The 19,567-nt window shown below is 37.4% G+C and overlaps 1 protein-coding gene across 1 annotated transcript in view; it reads right to left on the bottom strand.

Annotated features, from left to right (window-relative positions):
- Positions 1-19,567, bottom strand: part of LOC122804931 (natural resistance-associated macrophage protein 1-like) — a 757,143-nt gene that overhangs the window by 485,267 nt on the left and 252,309 nt on the right. Inside the window, exons 4-5 of the mRNA XM_044075149.1 lie at positions 18,057-18,176; positions 5,004-5,110 (exon numbers count right to left, since the gene is read on the bottom strand). Coding sequence (XP_043931084.1) covers positions 5,004-5,110; positions 18,057-18,176 — 227 coding nt within the window. The remainder of the gene's footprint in view (positions 1-5,003; positions 5,111-18,056; positions 18,177-19,567) is intronic.

The raw sequence follows: 19,567 nt of genomic DNA, 5'->3' as shown, positions 1-19,567 counted from the left end.
TATGCATGTGGTGCTGCTGCGCCACCTCTACACTGCACGGTCAGCGCAAGGCTAACACCGTCCTTGTGCTGAGCTTCATGAATCCCGGGGAGAGACTTTAACTTTCTTATAGTAATATTATGGGGTAAATAAAAGAATATAAGCAACAGTTGTGTTTGATGCAAGAAAAAACTGCTACATGAAATCACTGACCATATATTAAAGCAAGAGGAACATGGTAATGAATTAAATGAGTACAGTTTTAAAGCTAATATTTTATTTTTGCAGCAAGTTACCAACTCTGTCCTGTCCATGGCTGAGCTGTCCTTAGGTGAGCTGGGCTGACTTCAGACTCTAGATGTGTTCCATAGTTTTGTCTTAGCCCATGGCCACTGTTACCATTCCACATGAGAATAACCTTATGGCTGTCACTGATTTTGGTAAATTGTGGCTATAAGTGTGGAGCAGACATACAAAAGCCACCATAGTGTAACCATCTGGTCTCTTGTGGCAAAAGGATTGGTATTTTGGCCCTGCTACTTATGATGTGATGGCTTTTGCATACAACTGCGTGTAAAATTGCCATTATAGGGGGGAAAGGCCATGCCTACACAGTGACAGATACCCTATGAGCACCCCCCATATACATACCCATTGCCCAGCAGTAACATATCTCCTGCTTCCCCTAACTCCACCAGGAGCAGGCAAAGGCAAGCCTCCCCATCATATCAAGTGCTTTCTCCTTTCCTTCTGCCATGAGAGAGAGCTGAGTAGGATCAAGCCTTTTCAGTCTTATCCCTCTCAAGTCAGGTTCTCCAGTACATGGCCTTTTAGTCAAACCTCATTTCTCTGTTTGATAGTCAAAGCTTCATACCTCTATGCCAATGATCTGATGAAGCATTTTATTTTCAAAATCTGTAATCAAAGTGATAAAACAAACTTATACATAAAATAGTTAAGAATCAGAGGAAAGAAATGGCTCCGTATTGAAATGTTGGCACTCAAAATGCAGTGCACTGACAAGCCAAAAAAAAAAGACAAACACAGGAGAAGAGCAATTGTCAAAAATTACTCTTAAACTTCTTTTTGCAGGGCAGGCAAAGCCCCCCCATACACCCTGAACTAATATATGCCAACTCTGAGATTGCCATACATCAGAGAAAAGGGAATATTCTGAGAAATGGCATCTTAGAATTGGTATATACAAGTTTGATCTTTCGACCATTACGTTTCCATATTTTGGAACTCACGGTTGCCAGACAAGACATATCAAATGATTCCCAAAAGGGGCAGAACAATAATTTGTATCTATCTGCAGTAGCAGTTGAAAAAGAAGAACAAATGTCATGTAGCCCAACTGTTTGTATTCAAAGTATACAAATGTTTTCTTAAGTCTGAACTGATAAAAATAGGGTATAGAAAATATACATAACTTTTAGCAAGTGCAATTCTAAAAAAACATTCAGGTGCATTAATAAGATTTGATTCTTCTTATAATAAAAAAAATCTGTAAAACATTTATAACAGTGGTTTCAGTTTTTCAGACTAGAAAAGTAAACTGGTGAATACCTTTTCATTTTGTGCAAGAACTCGTAGGAAACAATGTCCCTTTTTCAAAATACAACTTAGAGAAGGTAAAAGTTTCCAGCTAAATTTATGATCAGAAAAGTAACAAATGTTTTTATTTCAAGCATTGTGAGTTTGCTGTTAAAAATTAGATCCATTCTCTCACAACTTATTCCAGTGTGATGGGAATACTTATCATTAACAGAGAAAAGAGAGTGTATAGATGTTGGCAAATATTATTTGTGAATCGTAAGAGAAAAAAGACATGAAGAGACAAATAATGAGGATGTGTATGTTTCCATTACAAAAGGAATGCAACATATAATTAACTTAACCAGAAACTGCTTCCTGGTCATCCTGAACAAGGGTCATTTGTGTTACATGAGTTTAACTGGTTAACTAATAAATTAATAACAAAAATAAAAAAATAATATATTAGAAAAGTTAAGTAGTATTAAAAGGTTTTTAGGGAAGTTGAGATTCTCTTTAACTCAGACAGTTTACTCCTACTGTTAGAAATATAGTATGTCAGTCTATAATTTAGTAAACTTATTGCAAGTAATGAAATATAGAACTGCTAACAACAGGACTGTTAAGGAAAATACAATTTGTTAGAGAAATCGAGTACATGAGATATAAAGATTTGGTTAGAATATCCTCAACTAAATATATTTCTATAATTTCAAAGCAATTTATAATCCAATAGTCATGTAATGTTAGCTATGTACCCCTCCAGGTGAGCATAGTGATACTCACAATCCCCCAGCTTGGTGCTATAGAGTCAAAGTTTATGCCAATAAAGGAGAGAGTTGCATGACAGTAAACTGCAAACAAGAAATGTGTTGATTGTGGACCTTGCACTAATAGCTGCTCAGGGCGTTGCACACATCTCCTTTATTATCATGAGTGTGCATAACATAGACCATGTGCAAATGCAAGAATGCTAGTTTGTGTATCGGATGCCAAAACACTTTGCAACAAAAGTCAACGATTGTCTTTTTGTATTTGTGTCATCAAACATTTTGTTGTACTTTCTGGACATCAGGATCATGACAGATGCTCAGTTATCAAGTGATCACTGTGAGGTGGTGACTCTGACCAGATGGCCAGGACAACAGCTCTACAGACTAAGAAACCCTCACATATAATAAGGGTGTTGTGAGAATGCCTAACTGGAGTACCTGTGTGCAATGAGATGAACCCCCACCTTCAGGAGTGGTTCTCCTGTACAGATAGGGAGGCTGGGGATGTGGAATCCAAGTAGACCCCATAATAGCTAGAGTAAAAAAGTGGTTGTCACCTGTCATTGCAGTAACCTTATGGTCACTTGGTGGACACAAGAGGTGAAAGTAGGTGCCTGTTTAAAAATACACATTATGTGCAGTGCTATGATAGGTATCATCAAGCCAGGAAATAAGCAGCTGCAGCATTCAAGAAAGTGAGGCCATGGGTGAAAGAGGAGTTTGGCAACCCCATGGGTAATGACTTTCAGGTGAATTCAGAAAATGTCTAAATAAGTATTCTTATGATTGAGAAGATGCTAGTGTTCAAGCTGTTCTTGGGGTTTTGGTAAGGGTGGAGAAATGCTGACCACAACTGGTGACATCATTGAGTGGTGGGAGGAGTACCTTTAGGAAATCCTGAATCAGGTGTCCTTTCCTTCCTATGAGGAAGCAGTGCAGAAGCAGATGGTGGAAATAGGTTCATTTTAGTATCGGCATTCACTGTGGTTATTAAACATTTACACTCTGCAAAAGTTGTGGGAATGGATGAGATCAGACTGGAAATGTTGAAGATGTTAGACAATGATGGTATCTCATGGTTAAAACAGCTTTTCAATTTAATATGGAAAGTAGGACAATAATTATAGACTGAAAACCTGAGGTAGTGATCCCCATTCTGAAAAACTGAGACAGGAGGGTTTGTTCCCGTTGCTAAGGTATCACACTCCTTAGCCTTTCCAGGAAGCATATGTCACATGCTTGAATGGAGACATCATGCAATCATTAAGCATTTGATGCAGGTGAAGCAATGTCTGCTCCATCCTGTAGATGGAATCCTGGATCAAATCGTTGTCCTTACAAAGATACTTGAGGGGTCATGTGAGTTGAACAGTACTGTCTACATGTGTTCTGTTCCTTGCAAAAGGCATATGACCGTGCTCCTCTGAACATGTGAGAAGTGCTACAACATGGGATCTAGCACTCCTACTGCTGTATGCCACCTAGTACCTACTTTTGAGAAGTAGATGCATCTGTATTCTCAGCATTAAGCTGAACAGGCACACGTGCAGGAAAGCAGAAGACAATCTGATGATGAAAATCTGGGACGTGATATTCATTGGTAGACTATAAAGGCACAGCAAACATTTGGAGGGAATCCAGTTTGAGGATATGTTTGTTGCATTTCTGTTTTCTATAGATGATTATGTCCTCTTGGCCTTAAGCAATTTTGATCTCCAACATGCACTGGAAAGACAATCAGCATCACCAAATAAGAGGTGATAGTTCTTGCCTGCCTGCAAAAGTGGATTGTTCTCTGCACATGAGGAAGGAACAGGTACAACAGGTAGAGTACTTTAAGTATCATGTGGGTTTATTCATGAAGAAAAGCAATGGTGAAAAGAAGACAGACCAGTAGATGGGTGTTGCAGTGACAGTAATGCAAGTGTTGTACTGGACTGTGGTGGTAAAATGAGAGCTGACTTTTAGGGCACATATTTAAATTAAATAGTCTTTGTCCTTGTCCTAACCTATAATAATGAGTTTGGATAGTGATTGAAAAGATGAAATTATGGATGCAAAGGGCAGAGATGAGCTTCCTTTGCTGGGTAAGGCTGACATTCGATGACTGAGCAAAGGGCACAGCAACCCAGGAGTATCTTGGAGTACAAACCCTGCTCATTATGGTGACGGGAGCCAGTAGGGGTGGCTTGGACACCCTGTGTGGATGCCTCCTGACCATCTCCTACCAGACATGACCCACTGACTATATACCCCCAGGGTAGACCCAAGAAATGATGGCGGTATTATATCTACTTGTTTGGGAACATCTGTTGTTGCCAAAGGGTGAGCTGGAGACTGTTGCTGTTGAAAGGAAATTCTAGTATCCCTTGCTTTGCTTGTTACCTTTTCAACCCTCACAAGACAGGCAGTTTAGAAAATGAATAAATAAATGAAAGAATGAATTATTGAAAGGACAATATTTGTGAAAAGACTGAATGCACTTAAATTAGCAGTTTAAAGAGTGTGCTGAATGACAGTTGTTTGTATCTTTTAAATTCAGTTTATATTAACATGATGTCTACATTTGTTTTCCTTATGATTATTAACTTGATTTCATAGAAACAGCTTAGTAATCTAAGAAAGTTTTTATCCTGCAGGAGTTTAAGTTTTCACTTTTGGTGTGAATGAATGAAACAGACAACATAATGATAAGTTACCAGAAATACACATTACCATCCCACAGATAGGAGGTTAAAAGCGATGGCAGTGCCAATGACTTCTTGCATGTCAGAACCAATGATCGCAATTTCCATCATTATCCAAACAAGAATACGTGGGACCTGAAACAGAAAGTGTTTTCAGTAACTTAATAAGGCTTACATAACTGATTATTAACAATCATGCTGATTCTGTCTTCAGCAAGCCAGGCAATGACCATAGCTATTTAAGTAATGCTTCTGAGGGCTAGTTGCAGGCCAAACTTCACAATGCATAGATTTGTTTACACCACCAGTGAATTACGTTTGATTAGCAGCTCAGCACTAGGAGGCTGTCATGGGAGTATGTGATGGTCACTTACTTTTCTGATTTTATTTTTGGAAAAGAGTGAAGAATTGACTGGCTGCCAACCTTAATTCTGGCATGTATTCAGTTGTCAGTGGGCATAACTATCAACTTATTTATTTATTTATTTACAAAAGTCAAGGCAAAATCAAAAATAATGGGGGGGACAATGGTCTAAAATGTTACTCTAATTCACTTAAGAAAAATTAATAAAACAACGGGTTTTGCATCAGTGTGTCTTCTGAATAATAAGATATATAGACACTAATTGTTAGCATTGTTGATTGATTGCAATCCTCAGTGATTTACCAGAAAAAATGTACAATGGGTAGGGCAAAAAATATAAGACCAGGGATCTTTTGCAAAATTAGGGATAGTTGTGAGGTATGCTGCTGGTCATGGCAAGCAGAATGGGGACACCTGAGGGGTGTGAATATCTGAAATAATACTCTGCAGCTATTTCAGTATGAGGAGGAGACCCCACCTCTAAACACAGCCTTGTCTCAGTGAGCGAGTGAGTGATAACATCAGACACTCATTGCCAGCAAGCTGCCTCTCCAAAGCAGAAAAATGGACAGTGTTGTCAACAGGCAGTTACTCTGAAGCTCAGTGGTCAGTAGAAGCTGAAGAAAAAGAAAGTGAATGGATAACTTACATGAAAGATTACAATAATTTGTGTGTCCATCCTAGAAAGGAATTAATTTATGATCCAGTAAAAAAAACACAATAAAAGGCAATGTAGCATAAAATGAATCCAGTGCTTAAAATAAAATTCTTCTTGAAAAGTTTACAATATCCAGCATAAAAGTTACAGTGATGATCTCATTCACAAAATATACTACAGCTTGGTCCACTACAGATGACAGAGGTCAATTTGACCAAAGATCCATTTACAGAATTACCTTCCCTGAATCCTCTAATCACCAAACGGGGACTGACTGCTGGTTGTAATACTTGCCCCCATTAAGTGGGAGAAACTCCTACCTCCAATTTATTATACACAGCTCTAAGATTATATCACCTCTGATTAGGTTATAACTGTCTGAGGCGTGCTTGTGGTGACTGAAGGATTCTGGAAGGAGGTTTCATTAATTTACTCCTTTTGGTCATTTATTCTGTTCCACTCCTAACATATCCCTATGGTGTATCACATTAAACGTCAGTTCTCATATGACATTTTATTTATTTATTGGCATTTGTTTACTGGGAGAGTCCACTGAGCCAGGAAGAGCCCATCTTCAGTGGAGGCCCAGGGAGAAAAGCTGCACAAAGGCAGTAAGTATGAATGTACATAGTGTTCAGAGCAGTTAGTAAAACAAAATGCATTGTACAAGAACAACAAACACATAATAAGACAGACATAATACAGAGAAATACAATCCAAGGCACAGCTAATAGTTTAAGCCGGTCTAGTTACAATACAATTTGAGGCACACTTAAAAGTTTAGGACAGTGCAATCACATGACAAATACAGAGAAAAATCATGTAGCAAATACAGTACTACAAGGCACTTGTATTGAGTATATATAATAGCAGGTGTAGTTGCGTACAAGTAATGTAAGTTGGCAGAAAAAAATAGTGGGTGTACAAAAGTATAGAATATAGGGGAGAAGAATAGGCCAATAGATGAGGAGAGAATAATAGACCATCAGATGACTAGGGTGACGTACTGCTATATTGAGATAGCAGTATTGGAGATATAAAGAAGGTAATGAAATATAATACAGGGGGTTGGGATAGAGCTTATTAGTTGCATTAGGTAAAGAGAGAGAGGGAAGTTTGGTGATAAATTAGCCTGAGAAGATATGTGCAGGTGTTTGTACGAGAGTATGTGTGAAGGAGAAAATAAGAGCAGATAAAAAGACGCTAGGAATTAGGTAATAGCTGGTGGAGGTACTGAACAGTTACAAGTCCATTTGGAGAGGAGATGTGCATGCAGGGCAGCTTTAAAGTTGGCATTGCATTGATTTGTGCATATGCATGTAGGTAGATTATTCCATGTTTAAACAACGACCCAGGAGTATAGTAGCTGACCGGCAGGTAGCCTATTAAGGTTATAATGGACAAATAAGGACTTTAGGGCAGGGCAGTCTTGAGGTTTATTAATTAATTTGTGTGTAGTAGTTAGTTGAAGATAGGTTAAGTAGTGGGGGAATTTGAGTCAATGTAGTTTATTTAGGGCAATGCAGTGGTGGGTAGAGTGACGACTATTTGTAGCGAATTTAGCTATCCTGTTGTAGCATGTTTCTAGTTTAGATTTCAGGGAGGACTGGAGGTTAGTGAATAACAGTGTACCATATACTAGAGAAGGAAGTAAGTAAGAAGAGGCAATAATTTGTTTTGTGGGGAGGGAGAGGAACTGGTTATGTCTGTAGAGGAGTCCTAGTTTTCTATGGGTCTTACTGATGTTATTATGAACATGGAGATCAAATCTGAGGTTGTGTTGATTATAACCCCTAACAGTTTTGTGTGGGTCACTAGTTCAATTTTAGTGGAATTAAGATAAAATATATTGAAAAAGGATTTGTTAAGGGGGTATGTTTTTTCTTGAGAGAAAAGATCATGAGTTTGGTTTTATTAGGGTTTAAGGAAAGGTGATTTTTGTGGAGCCAGGTCTCAACAGTGGTAAATGCAGTTTGGCTGACTAGTTGTAATAAAGTTGAGTTGTCAGCAGTGCAGACTATGGTGGAGTCATCTGCATGCTGAACTAGGGAGCCATGCTGAATTGGTTGATGGAGGCTATTGTTAAAGATGTTGAACAGAAGAGGTCCTAATATTGAGACTTGGGGAACACCAGTAGGGTTGTGAATGTAAGAAGAAATGGAGTTCTGCCATTTGACAGCATGTCCCCTGTAAGGAATACTTTAGAAGACTTATATTAATCCTGAAAACCGCATTAACATCTAGAAACAAAATTCAAGCTATAAACCAATTTTCTCCTCCTGTCCTAACTTACAGTTTTGGAGTGATTGACCGGCCCCAAAACATGTTGGATAGATTAGACAGGAAAGCAAGAAGGATGCTTCATGCTCACCAAATGATTTATAAAAATCAGTGTATACCAAGATTATGTATTCCTCATTCTGAAGGAGGGATGGGCTTCCTTGAATTTGATTACATGTACAGATCTACAAAACAGCCACTCAATGAAGCACTAAACCAGCAGCAGAAACGTTTCCCAAAATGAATGAGAATAAATCCAGTAGAAAAATGAAAATGTAATGTAATGCCACACCAATGAAAAGCAGTCAATGTATACACATGTACAGATCTGCAATTGTGGGACTGCACACATATCTGCTGATGTCACAAGACCCAAATATAGTGAATGTTTTGAAACATGAGGAGAATAAATTTAAGATGACTTCTCTGCTTAATCTAGCAGAAGCATATTGGCGTCAAACAGGAATGGAAATCAAACCAGAAGTAGATAAAAATCAGGCATCAATTGAATGTGCCAGAAAACAAAATAAATAATATAAGGTGAAGGACGAGATAAGAAGGCAAGAAATGTGGAAAATGCACATAGTCTTTTATACTCTTCATCAAGCAAAATGTTTTGAGTAACATGAACATATCTTTAGTATAGTCATTTCAGGGATGGCAAAGGTCTTATGGCATGTGCAACTGCCATATTATTAATGATTGAGGAGATATTTAGGTTGTAAAACTGGACCGTTTCAGCATTAGTTTTCCCTGTGACTCATACTCTTACAGTTTAATCATAGAATCATAGGTTCATAGGAGGTTACTTGGCTAATGTCCGTAGAGCGTTTTTCACCCTAGTCATTCATGCCCTAAATTTACCAATTATCAGTGTTCATGGGCTGGAACAGCTTTGGTATATGGCTGTGACTTAGGATATCTACAAACTGCCCCTGTCCATGAGGGATACAGCTGATAAGTCAGGGGTGAATTTGCAATTCCCCATGCATTGGACCAAATTGTGTTTAAACAGGCTTAGAGAAGAGTTCTGTTTCACATGAATGGGGTGTCTGTTTCAGAAAAGGGGCGATTTTTGAGACACATACCTATCCCTTTTGTCTATGTCATAGACGAGGTTTAGATTGGGTAATTCTAGGGCTGCTTACTTTGCAGATGTGTAGCAGATCCATTTAGGCTGGATAGGAGAATGTCTTGTAGGTTAGGCATAAATTGCCCCTCAGTAGTATATAGGAGACTGAGCACGGGGATAGGGCTTTTAGGCAGTCTGCATAGGGCATACCATTTACATCATGTGTTTCTTCAGTAAGGAACCACTGTGGTCACTCCAGTTGTTGCAAATGCCTGGACAGGTGCATACGAAAGGGTGCATTGTACTCGATTATTGGTCTAATGAGAACTGAGTGTAATGGTATTATGATCACCTTAGATCTATATGCCATGCCCCTATTTTCTCACCATCATGTACACATGGTGATCAAAGTTCTGGTTACTGTCAGCCTGAGTTCCCAAGTCCTTTACCACTAGGTCTCCTCTTATGGGAGTGTTATCAATGTTGTAATTTGCAGGGGTGGTCATCTTCCCAAAGGGAATAATTATGCATTTTTTTACATTGAGTTTTAGGCCATGGTTCAAGCACAAGTTATTTGTCTCTGTCAGATCTTCTTGGAGGATATCTACATCAATGAGAGATTCAGTGATTGCACTGAGCTTGCATTCATTAGCAAATTTGGTAAGCCAAAGGCCTTCTACATTAGCCTTGACTTCAGAAAATGATATTCCAAGCAAGATAGATCCCAGTACTGAGCCCTGTGGTACACCACTAGTAACAAGCCAGGGATCTATGAGCCATTTGCCTATTTACTGGGTGACATATGCATTTATGCCTAAACTTGAGAGTTTGTCTATAATACCCAAGTGAAGTATTGGGAAATGCCTTTGCCAGGTCAAGGTGGGCAGTTTGTACCATTTTGCCATCATCCATGGCTCTTGTGACCTTCTCAAAGAAGTCTGACAAGTTTAGTGATGAAATAGAGCTGTTTCATCCAAAATCAGAACAATGAGCAGTAGTTCAGTGTGAAGAGCAAGCACAATACCTTAAATAAATTCAGTACTGCACATTTGAATTTCAAGTACGTGCCTGATTACTGGTTCATGGCAGTGTGAATATTTTATGGTTTTTAGAGCTGTTTTCATGTTAAAGACTGGTAAGCCACAGCCTTATAATGTACACCTCTTATCAAAAAACAGATTCAAGGAACTGTTTAACTCGTTTCAATGGGCTCATTTTTTGCTATGGTTATTGAGCAGTTTGTATAACACAAAGTTCTGAGATACTTCAAAACCCAGCAAACATTGTTGGATAAAATAGTAGGTTAAGCAGAGTCATGGCACCAAGCTGTAAATTGTTTGTCTTTTCGGCTTTTCCTGGTTAGGGGTCGCCACAGTGGAAATCTGGTCTGCTAATGATTGGCAGTCGATTTTTATGGTGCAGAGTTGCCAGCCTGACGCCCAACCTTCAGCGAAGGCATGTCCTTTCACGCATGTCTTTCGGAGGCCACTAAATGATAGGATTCATTAAAGGTCTCTTGGAAACTTTCAAAAACACCTGTTGTTTAAATGCATGCTGTATCAAAAAACCTAGGAACTGCAAAAAGAATTTAGAATTATCTTTTTTGTTGGGGTAAACTCTCCTGTAACCCTCATTCAAAGGCTATAGCTCTGTAAACTCTACTAGAAATATAATTACCTTTGGGATCACATCACCTGAAGGGTGAATTCTCCATTATCATGATCCTCTGGAAGACAGTGAAATGTATTACTTTGTCAAATAATGCACATTTTTGCCAGATAATCTACTCCATTTATGAGATTACTAATGCCTAGATTATTTTTACTGCTCTATTTTTAACCACCTCATAGATCTTATTGCCACTGATCATTGTATGACCCTATAAGCTTTGGTTAGATAAGAGTTCTCCAGCCTAGTGGACAAATAGTTATGCATTTGTCATTTATTTATTTATGTATTTATTACTTACTTACTTTTGTTGAATAGATTCAATTCTACTAGGCATAGTCTACTTTCAGGGCAGACACAAGGTGTTCTTCATATTGATTAGGGAAACTTTGACATCAGGAAATTTCAGAAGATGCATCAGGAGTAGATCAAGAAAATATAGACAAAGCAATAATAAAATGTGTCTGACATATTTAAATGGTAAGGATAGAACATTCATTTTTGGAATAAAGAGTAGGGCATAGACATGGTGCTTGAAACAATAATAAGATTGACATGTACCAATTGGAATTTTGCAGATGTGGATTGGAAATCTTTTAGTTTATATTTGAATTTAAAAGACAATAAAAAAAGAAAATAATGATGGCATATATTGATTAAATCTGTGATAAAGCAGTGAACAATTTTAATTCAAATAAATCCTTTCCTTTTCAATAATGCCATGGTATCTTTTACATCCACCTGAGCTACCACCGACTCAGGTGGGGTGACCTCAGTCTGACACTGTATCCAAGGGCAGCATAACACTTATGCTGCAGTGCCAGTACTGGCAAATAAATCATAGTGAAGTACTTGAAAATAAATCATAATGCAGCACTGGAAAATACATCATAGTGCAACACTAGAAAATAAATCATTGCGCAGTACTGGGAAATAAATCCTAGTGCAACAATAGAAAATAAATCATTGCGCAGTACTGGGAAATAAATCATAGTGCAGCACTGGAAAATAAATCATAGTGCAGCACTGGACAATAAATCCTAGCGTAATACTGGGAAATAAGTCAGTGTAGTACTGGAAAATAAATCATAGTGCTGCACTGGAAAATAAATCATAGTGCAGTACTGGAAAATAAATCATAGCACAGTCCTGGAAAATAAATCATAGTGCAGCACTAGAAAATAAATAATAGTGTAATACTGGAAAATAAATCATAGTGCAGTCCTGGAAAATAAATCATAGTGCAGCACTGTAAAATAAATCATAGCACAGTACTGGAAAATAAATCACAGTGCAGTACTGAAAATAAATCATTGCACAATAATGAAAAATAAATCATAGTGCACTACTGGAAAATAAATCAGAGTGCAGCATTGAAAAATAAATCATAGTGTAGTACTGGAAAATAAATCATAGTGCAGCACTAGAAAATAAATAATAGTGTAATACTGGAAAATAAATCATAGTGCAGTCCTGGAAAATAAATCATAGTGCAGCACTGTAAAATAAATCATAGCACAGTACTGGAAAATAAATCACAGTGCAGTACTGAAAATAAATCATTGCACAGTAATGGAAAATAAATCATAGTGCACTACTGGAAAATAAATCAGAGTGCAGCATTGAAAAATAAATCATAGTGTAGTACTGGAAAATAAATCATAGTGCAACACTGGAAAATAAATAATAGTGCAGTACTGGAAAATAAATCATAGCTCAATACTGGAAAATGAATCATAGTGCAATACTGAAAGATAAATCATAGCTCAGTACTGGAAAATAAATCATATGCAGTACTGGAAAATAAATCATAACACAGTTCTGGAAAATAAATCATATGCAGTACTGGAAAATAAATCATAGCGCAGTACTGGAAAATAAATCATATTACCTGGTCTGGGATTATCTTCTTGGCATCAAAAATGAGCATGATCTCTGTTGAGCTACTGTTACTACAGACATCTACATGGTATATATGTTAGGTGTTAATAAACCCTGATTACTTCTAGAAACTTGGCTGGTGTCTGTAAGGTTCTCTTCTCTGCTCCTTGCTATTTGGCATAATTCTAGATTATGTCATTAAAAAACATTTGAGCAGGAAAATAAAATTTCACCACATGCAGATTGTATGGATTTTGCTATGAAACAGGAGTGAGACTGACCATATACTGTAGTTGCTTAGCTGAGAAACAATCTTGTCTCTGCACAAAATGTCTTTGAACTGATTATTAAATTATGAAAAGAAATTATAAAAAGACTGACATTATTTCTTTAATCACTTGGTTTCTTGATTTTGTAACCAGTGAATACTAGAAAAGGTTCCTGCTGCCATGCAACTCTGAAATGGATAAAGCATGTCTGAATACATGAATATAATGGACAGGTTAGGGCTAGCAGTAAACTTGGTGTTTAAGGCAGTGAGGAGCAAATGTGATTTAAAATACACAAATGAAGACAGATGCTACAAACTGTATTCTTTACTGACACAAGTTAAGCACTTTCTGACCAACACTCTGTAACTTCATCAGAGTAACCTCAGTAAAGTGCAAAATGTGGATACGGCTTTGTTGGAACCATTTTCAATAATAGCATTATTCTAATGGCAGTTGACATCTGAAATACATTTTTGTATAATTCACTGAGAAACTATAAGTGCAACAGAAGATAGTACTTCTCTCTACTTTAGATAAGGAATCAGCACAAAGTGCCAATTTTAGAAATTTCAGAGGGTATGCTCTGTGCTCAGCCTACCAGATGAACTGCTAATGAGCTGTTTATTAGAAGCTGTCTGGTTTTGGTTCCATTTGCCTACCATTTGACTATGAACAAGTCACTTAACCAGACATTGGTCTGGGGAAACTGGGCTAGAATCCTCAATGGTCTCCTCTTGGACTGCACATCTACTAACTACCTATGAATTTTCTGATCTTCTTGGCTAAATAAGTTTCCCATTTCTTACCTCCAAATGTTCTTCAAACAAACAACTAGAATCCTTTCAAATAATCTTCACCAAAATATGTAGATTCGTCATTTCCTGCTCTTGGGAAACACTACTCCACTACCCTCCTGCAAGCCATTCAGGTTCCAGTTAAAACAAAGAACTAACTTTTTCCTGGGACCTCAGTTATACAAACTCTTAAGTCTCAAACCCTTCCCCTTTCTTGTTGTCAGGCTAAAAAAATCCCTAGCTTATCAGAGTTCAGTCTCAAATTGCGCCCCCTCTTCAGATTTCCCAAACCAACCTCTACTGCAGCAACCACAACTTCACCATCTTAGACCCAGAATTTTGAGAAGCCCTCCATACCAATTTCAAATATCTAACCCTTTTTAAGCAAGTTTGTTTTACCCTAAAAAATCATTACAAAAGAGACAAAATGTTCATATGTAAATACAAGGAATCAGTTTGCTGATTATTACAAACTTAGCCAATAACCAAAGACCAAACTCAAACCCTATACATTGTCTCACTAAGGTAAAGACCTTAAGCATTATACCAACCCACTGACCCATGTTAAGTTCTTTACTTCTCTCAGTATTACATAACAAATCCCACGCAAGCCTATGTATACCTCATCATATAATTTTAACCACCTGAACATAAAATATTGCATTAATATCATTTTGCTAGGCAAAGCATGCCAATTAAATAGTGTAAATAGTTACATCTGAACTGTACCATGTGCAGCAACTAATTATATTAATATCTACATTTATAACAATATCTAACTCTAGTTTTAGTATTCTCATTTGTATTATTCATTCAGTCTTTCACATCTTGGTGTATCAACAATGTCAATATTTTACTAAAATGCATTTATTCATTTTTGTTGAGCCAGAAGCATGTCCACATTGGTCAGTACTCTGCCTTGGTAAACAAATTGAAGTAAGTAAATTAATTAAAAATACTGGGCGAATCACTAAGTTTAGATACCTAAGCATCCTAATAGATTTCTGTTTGAAATGCATGTGTTATGCATCGAAACTCACCTGTGTTTTGTATGGACAATATAGCATACTTTTTAGACATAAAGAATCAGTGTCAGCTAATGGCCACATTTACTTTCATTTATGCATTTTGATAATAAAATATTTACTATTCATTTCTGCTTAAAGGACAGCAATGGGATTCTATTATTGAATTCTCAACTTCTCTGTCCTTTTTCTCCCTATTTACTTTCCCTGCTATAAATAAACAACAATACAGCATTTAAAATATTTTAAATTGACTGTTTCTCTCCACTAGACCAGTACCTTGCTGTACTATGGTGGTTTCACTTTCAAAAAACTTTTCTCCCACCCTGGAAAAGCTTGCTGCAGTCTCCAGTTCACTGATGTCATCAAGACCAATGACTATAGGTAGTTTTCCGGCCAATTCCCTCCCCAAACTGACATCACCATGACAATCCTCAAAACCCACCCATGCTGTGATGTCACAGCTCCCTGGTCCTTCCCCTACTCATAAAGAAAGTAAAGGCTAGAATAAGGAAACAGTACATGAGTCATGTCTCCTGCTGTGAGCTGTCAATCATTGCAGGTAACAGCTCAAATTACCCTTAGCACTTTGACAGCTAGTGAAGTTAGGTGTGAAGGGGGATGGGAGATGAGTCAAAATAGTACAATTCAGATTTTACAAATGACTGCACTTTAGCCATTCTAAAAAGAAAAAGCAGTAAGAAGCACTTTGAAAGTCTGTTCTGTGGCATTTGCAGCATTTGTGTTTTAAGTAGCCATTGAAGGGCATGAAATGTTACTTAAAACTGACTAAAAGGCAGCAGTGTATGCATATAAAATCAATGCAGTGACAGGAGCTTTAGGAAGAAAGAGGCCTGCATGATGTAATTTTTTACAGACAAGTACTGCATTGTGGGACACCTAGAGGCAGACTAAACAATCAGAATTACTTCAATATGCCAGAACCCATGTGGTTAGACTCAGAAATTTTGTATAAAAATATTTAAAAACATGTAAATAGTCCCAGAGTGGTGTTAAAATGTATGAAACACCAAACAGTGATGAAATAAACATATTTTTGAGTCTGTGGGTATGGTTCTCCTTTAAATATTTTCATTCATTAATCATTCCATAAGATGTGTTGATTTTTTGTAAGTTACTCTTGTTTTCTATCTGCTTTTCATAGGTTCATAGGTGTGTACTAGGCTAATGGACCTGGAGCCTATATAAGCCAAGCCCAAGAAGATTCCCTGGTGTCATGCCGCCCAAAGTTAGTTCCCAGTGCCCCTGTCAAGCAAGCCCACTGAAGTGATCCCTGGGGTGAACTTCCTATTGCCCACCCACTTGTCAAGATTTCTCTTAAAGATGGCCAGTGAAGTGCTCTGCTTGACCCATCTGTCATGATGACCATCAGTCCTGCAATCAGACTTGGCACATTTGCTCTCTAGCAATGAGGACCTCTGTCCTTCAGGTCCATTAAGGTGATAGCTGTCAAGTGAGGTCGTCATCCTGGCAGACAACATGATGTTTGTGCTATCATTTGTATCTTTATTGCTTTATTTGCAACTAACCTAACCCTGTTTTCTGAATGGGGTAATGCACTATTAGCATCACTATGCTAAATGATTAAAGAAATAATGCCCTCCCCATGCAAGAACATGCTCCTGCCCATTTGTTAATACCTGTTATCATCATGTGGTCAGCCTACTCTAGAATAATTACTATATCTCACCCCTCCCTCGAGGGTACATACTGCCCCCCACTTCCTTAACAATAGGCATGCCCTTCTTCCACAACCTGTGCCATTGAGCAGCCAAGCTATTAATTGAACTGAGGTCTCCTGAGTCATACTCAAGGAGTATGTGAGTTAGCCCTATTCATACTCAGTGTGGAACATTATATTTGCCTTCAGAGTTCTAGTATACAACATTATCACACTTTCAGATTGAAACAGAATTTAACACAGTTATAAACAATTGTTTTGGCATTTGTTACCTCAATCTGTAATTCAACTATTTAATCCACTGACTTTTTAAATACCTAATCAAAAAATATATATGAATAAAGCTATAATTATTCACCAAGTGATCCTTAATTTTCTCATAAAAGTAGTATTACACTTTAAGGATTTTTATGAACCTTTCATGTACATTTCTTTTTATATTATTAGTTTGAGAATATTTTAAGTTTAATGTTAATAAGAATTTACATTTCTTCTGTGAAAGAAGGCGCACTAATTTACATGTGAATGGCATAAATAGGATGATCACACAAAGGTAATTTAATCATCCTATGCTTTGCAGTGTACTATCACTTTTGTGTTTAGTTATCAATAAAGAACTCATACTATCTGAAACCATGAAGTAGCTGTTACAAAAAAATCTGTGTTACCCAAAAAAATCAAGATACCCCATGATTTCTGTGTTCCAGTCTTTGTGTCAGTGAACAAGGATGGCACATCTACCTTTGGTTTTTAGTCACCATCCACATTGGTGAATCTCCCATACTGACCTGCAGAACCTGATATAGATAACGTCACTGGTGAAGGGCTGATAAGCACAGCCTGATGTGTCCACTCTTGGACATGTAATATTGGGACTGCTGCAGTCCATGTGCTGCCACGCTGAAGTCCTTCTCTTTATAAGGATGCCTATGGCCAAAAAGCCATGTCAGAACATCTTTAAAAAGCACCAAGAGTAGATGACATTTTATAAGCTAAATGCTAGCTAACCTTCTACCACAAGTAAAAGTGCCACATAAGAGAAGCAAATCATAAACACTCCCTAAGAATACATGCAATAGTTAGTAGGATGCTTAATATGTGCTTCTGGATGAGTCTCACACAAATATGGTTCTGAATTCAGGCAGGCACTGTACTAGATGAGGGATTATATAGCCCCTGAAGTCAAACTGTATCCATCCTGAGAGTCGTATTTAACTCTGTAATCAGAATGTGCTTGTGGGGAGGTACGTTATATGGTCACAGATACTCTGGTCTTACTCTGCTGGCACGGTTCATTTTAACTTACACTATGGAGATCCACTCTGTAAAATACAGCTCACTGACCATTTTTTTCCCTTTGCTTACCTTTTGATAATAAAGGTAACAGATCTCTGCTAGATGCAGTCCAGTAACAACTCCCAGTCGTGCAGCCAACCTTTGACACAAAAGACCAAGGAATGTAGATGAGAGCAGGACCCAGAGAAGCTGCAAAGAAATAAACAGAAAAAAAAAATAAGGTCATAATCTGTTTTGGTTTAAGTGAGAAAGTTAATTGGATTTATCACTTTTTGTTTCAGTGAGCCCTTTCTTTTTGTGTAGAATTTATTTTCTAAGTCATGGCAAGTGAGTTTCATATATTAAAGAAAATATTTGTATTTTAGTAAGTGCTATAACTGCAGTGTGCATCTCAAACTTATTCCTAAAATAAAGCTGTGTAGGTATGTACATAACAGCATACACATAATCAAGCAAATCGAGTGAAGAGGCGTTAGGTGTGCATTCAACAAGTGCATTTACTGAACTGCCCTGATGTAGAAGTCACATGTCACATGCTACACATGCCCAATTACTGGTAACTCCCCTGAAAGATTATTCCCTTACTTTTAAAGAAGAATGAATTTGATATAAATAATTACAACTGCATGCACTGATTTCAAATTCTTACACAAAATACTACAACATTACTATGGGTGTCGTGATAAATATTAATGTAGTAATTAACATTCTTTTTCTTGAAAAATAATTATCTTAGAGTTATTCAGGGAAAGGTATCAGCATTATGTACGGTCATACTCTGATTTTTTTCTTTATATCTTGAATACATTTTCACAGGGGATTTTATTAGGTACTACCTGGCTTAGCATTTGGTTGAAAAGAAACACTTGTATCATGACTTATCTTAAACACTTTCTGATTTTCTAAGTCTTGGCATTAAGCTTTAGAACTACATGAAGAGGTGTGTGTATAAAGTGAAGGTGGTGTTTTCTCTAAATTATATCTTTCAGGTAACACACTAGAGTTTTTGTAATTAAACACCAGTACAGCTTCCAGATCATATTGCATATTATATGAATGCTGTTTCTTCAATGTATTTAAACATCTCTAGAGAAGGTACATTTAATTTTCTGTGAACCTGCTCTCTTTCCCTTTTTGCACCTCTGAAAGATTCTTCCAGAACTGCCTTTCTTTTAGTATCTCAGCTTCATTCCTTTTATTTTTTGGTAGTCGTAGTACATATGTGGCAAGTACTTAAGCTTTAAGATGCCTTCCCATTAATAAGTAATTTCTTAGGCTCGTACTAGGCAATCAGTTGCAAAGATCTTCAGGAACCTATCCACTGCAGTTTACTTAGTACCCCCATCAGGAGAGAATTTATGGTTGCACATTCAGTTGTGTAAATTAGATTTAGAGGTAGCAAGGGGTATGCTTTATTTGTTGTGGAGCTGGAATTTTTCCAGAGGTAGGGAAGTCTTTGGGATAGATATTTATCTCACCAGCAGGTCCTGTTTACATAATGGTGTAGATTTAGGTCCCTGCAGTGCATATTCAGTTTGAAGCCATGGTGGTGAAGTGGTAGCCTTGTCGCCTCACAGCAA

This window comes from Protopterus annectens, chromosome 6.part0 (assembly GCF_019279795.1).
Source record: "Protopterus annectens isolate FY-2018-M chromosome 6.part0, PAN1.0, whole genome shotgun sequence".
NCBI lineage: Eukaryota > Metazoa > Chordata > Ceratodontiformes > Protopteridae > Protopterus > Protopterus annectens.
The sequence above is the reverse complement of the archived record's forward strand: the minus strand, read 5'-3'. Positions and strand labels throughout refer to the sequence as shown.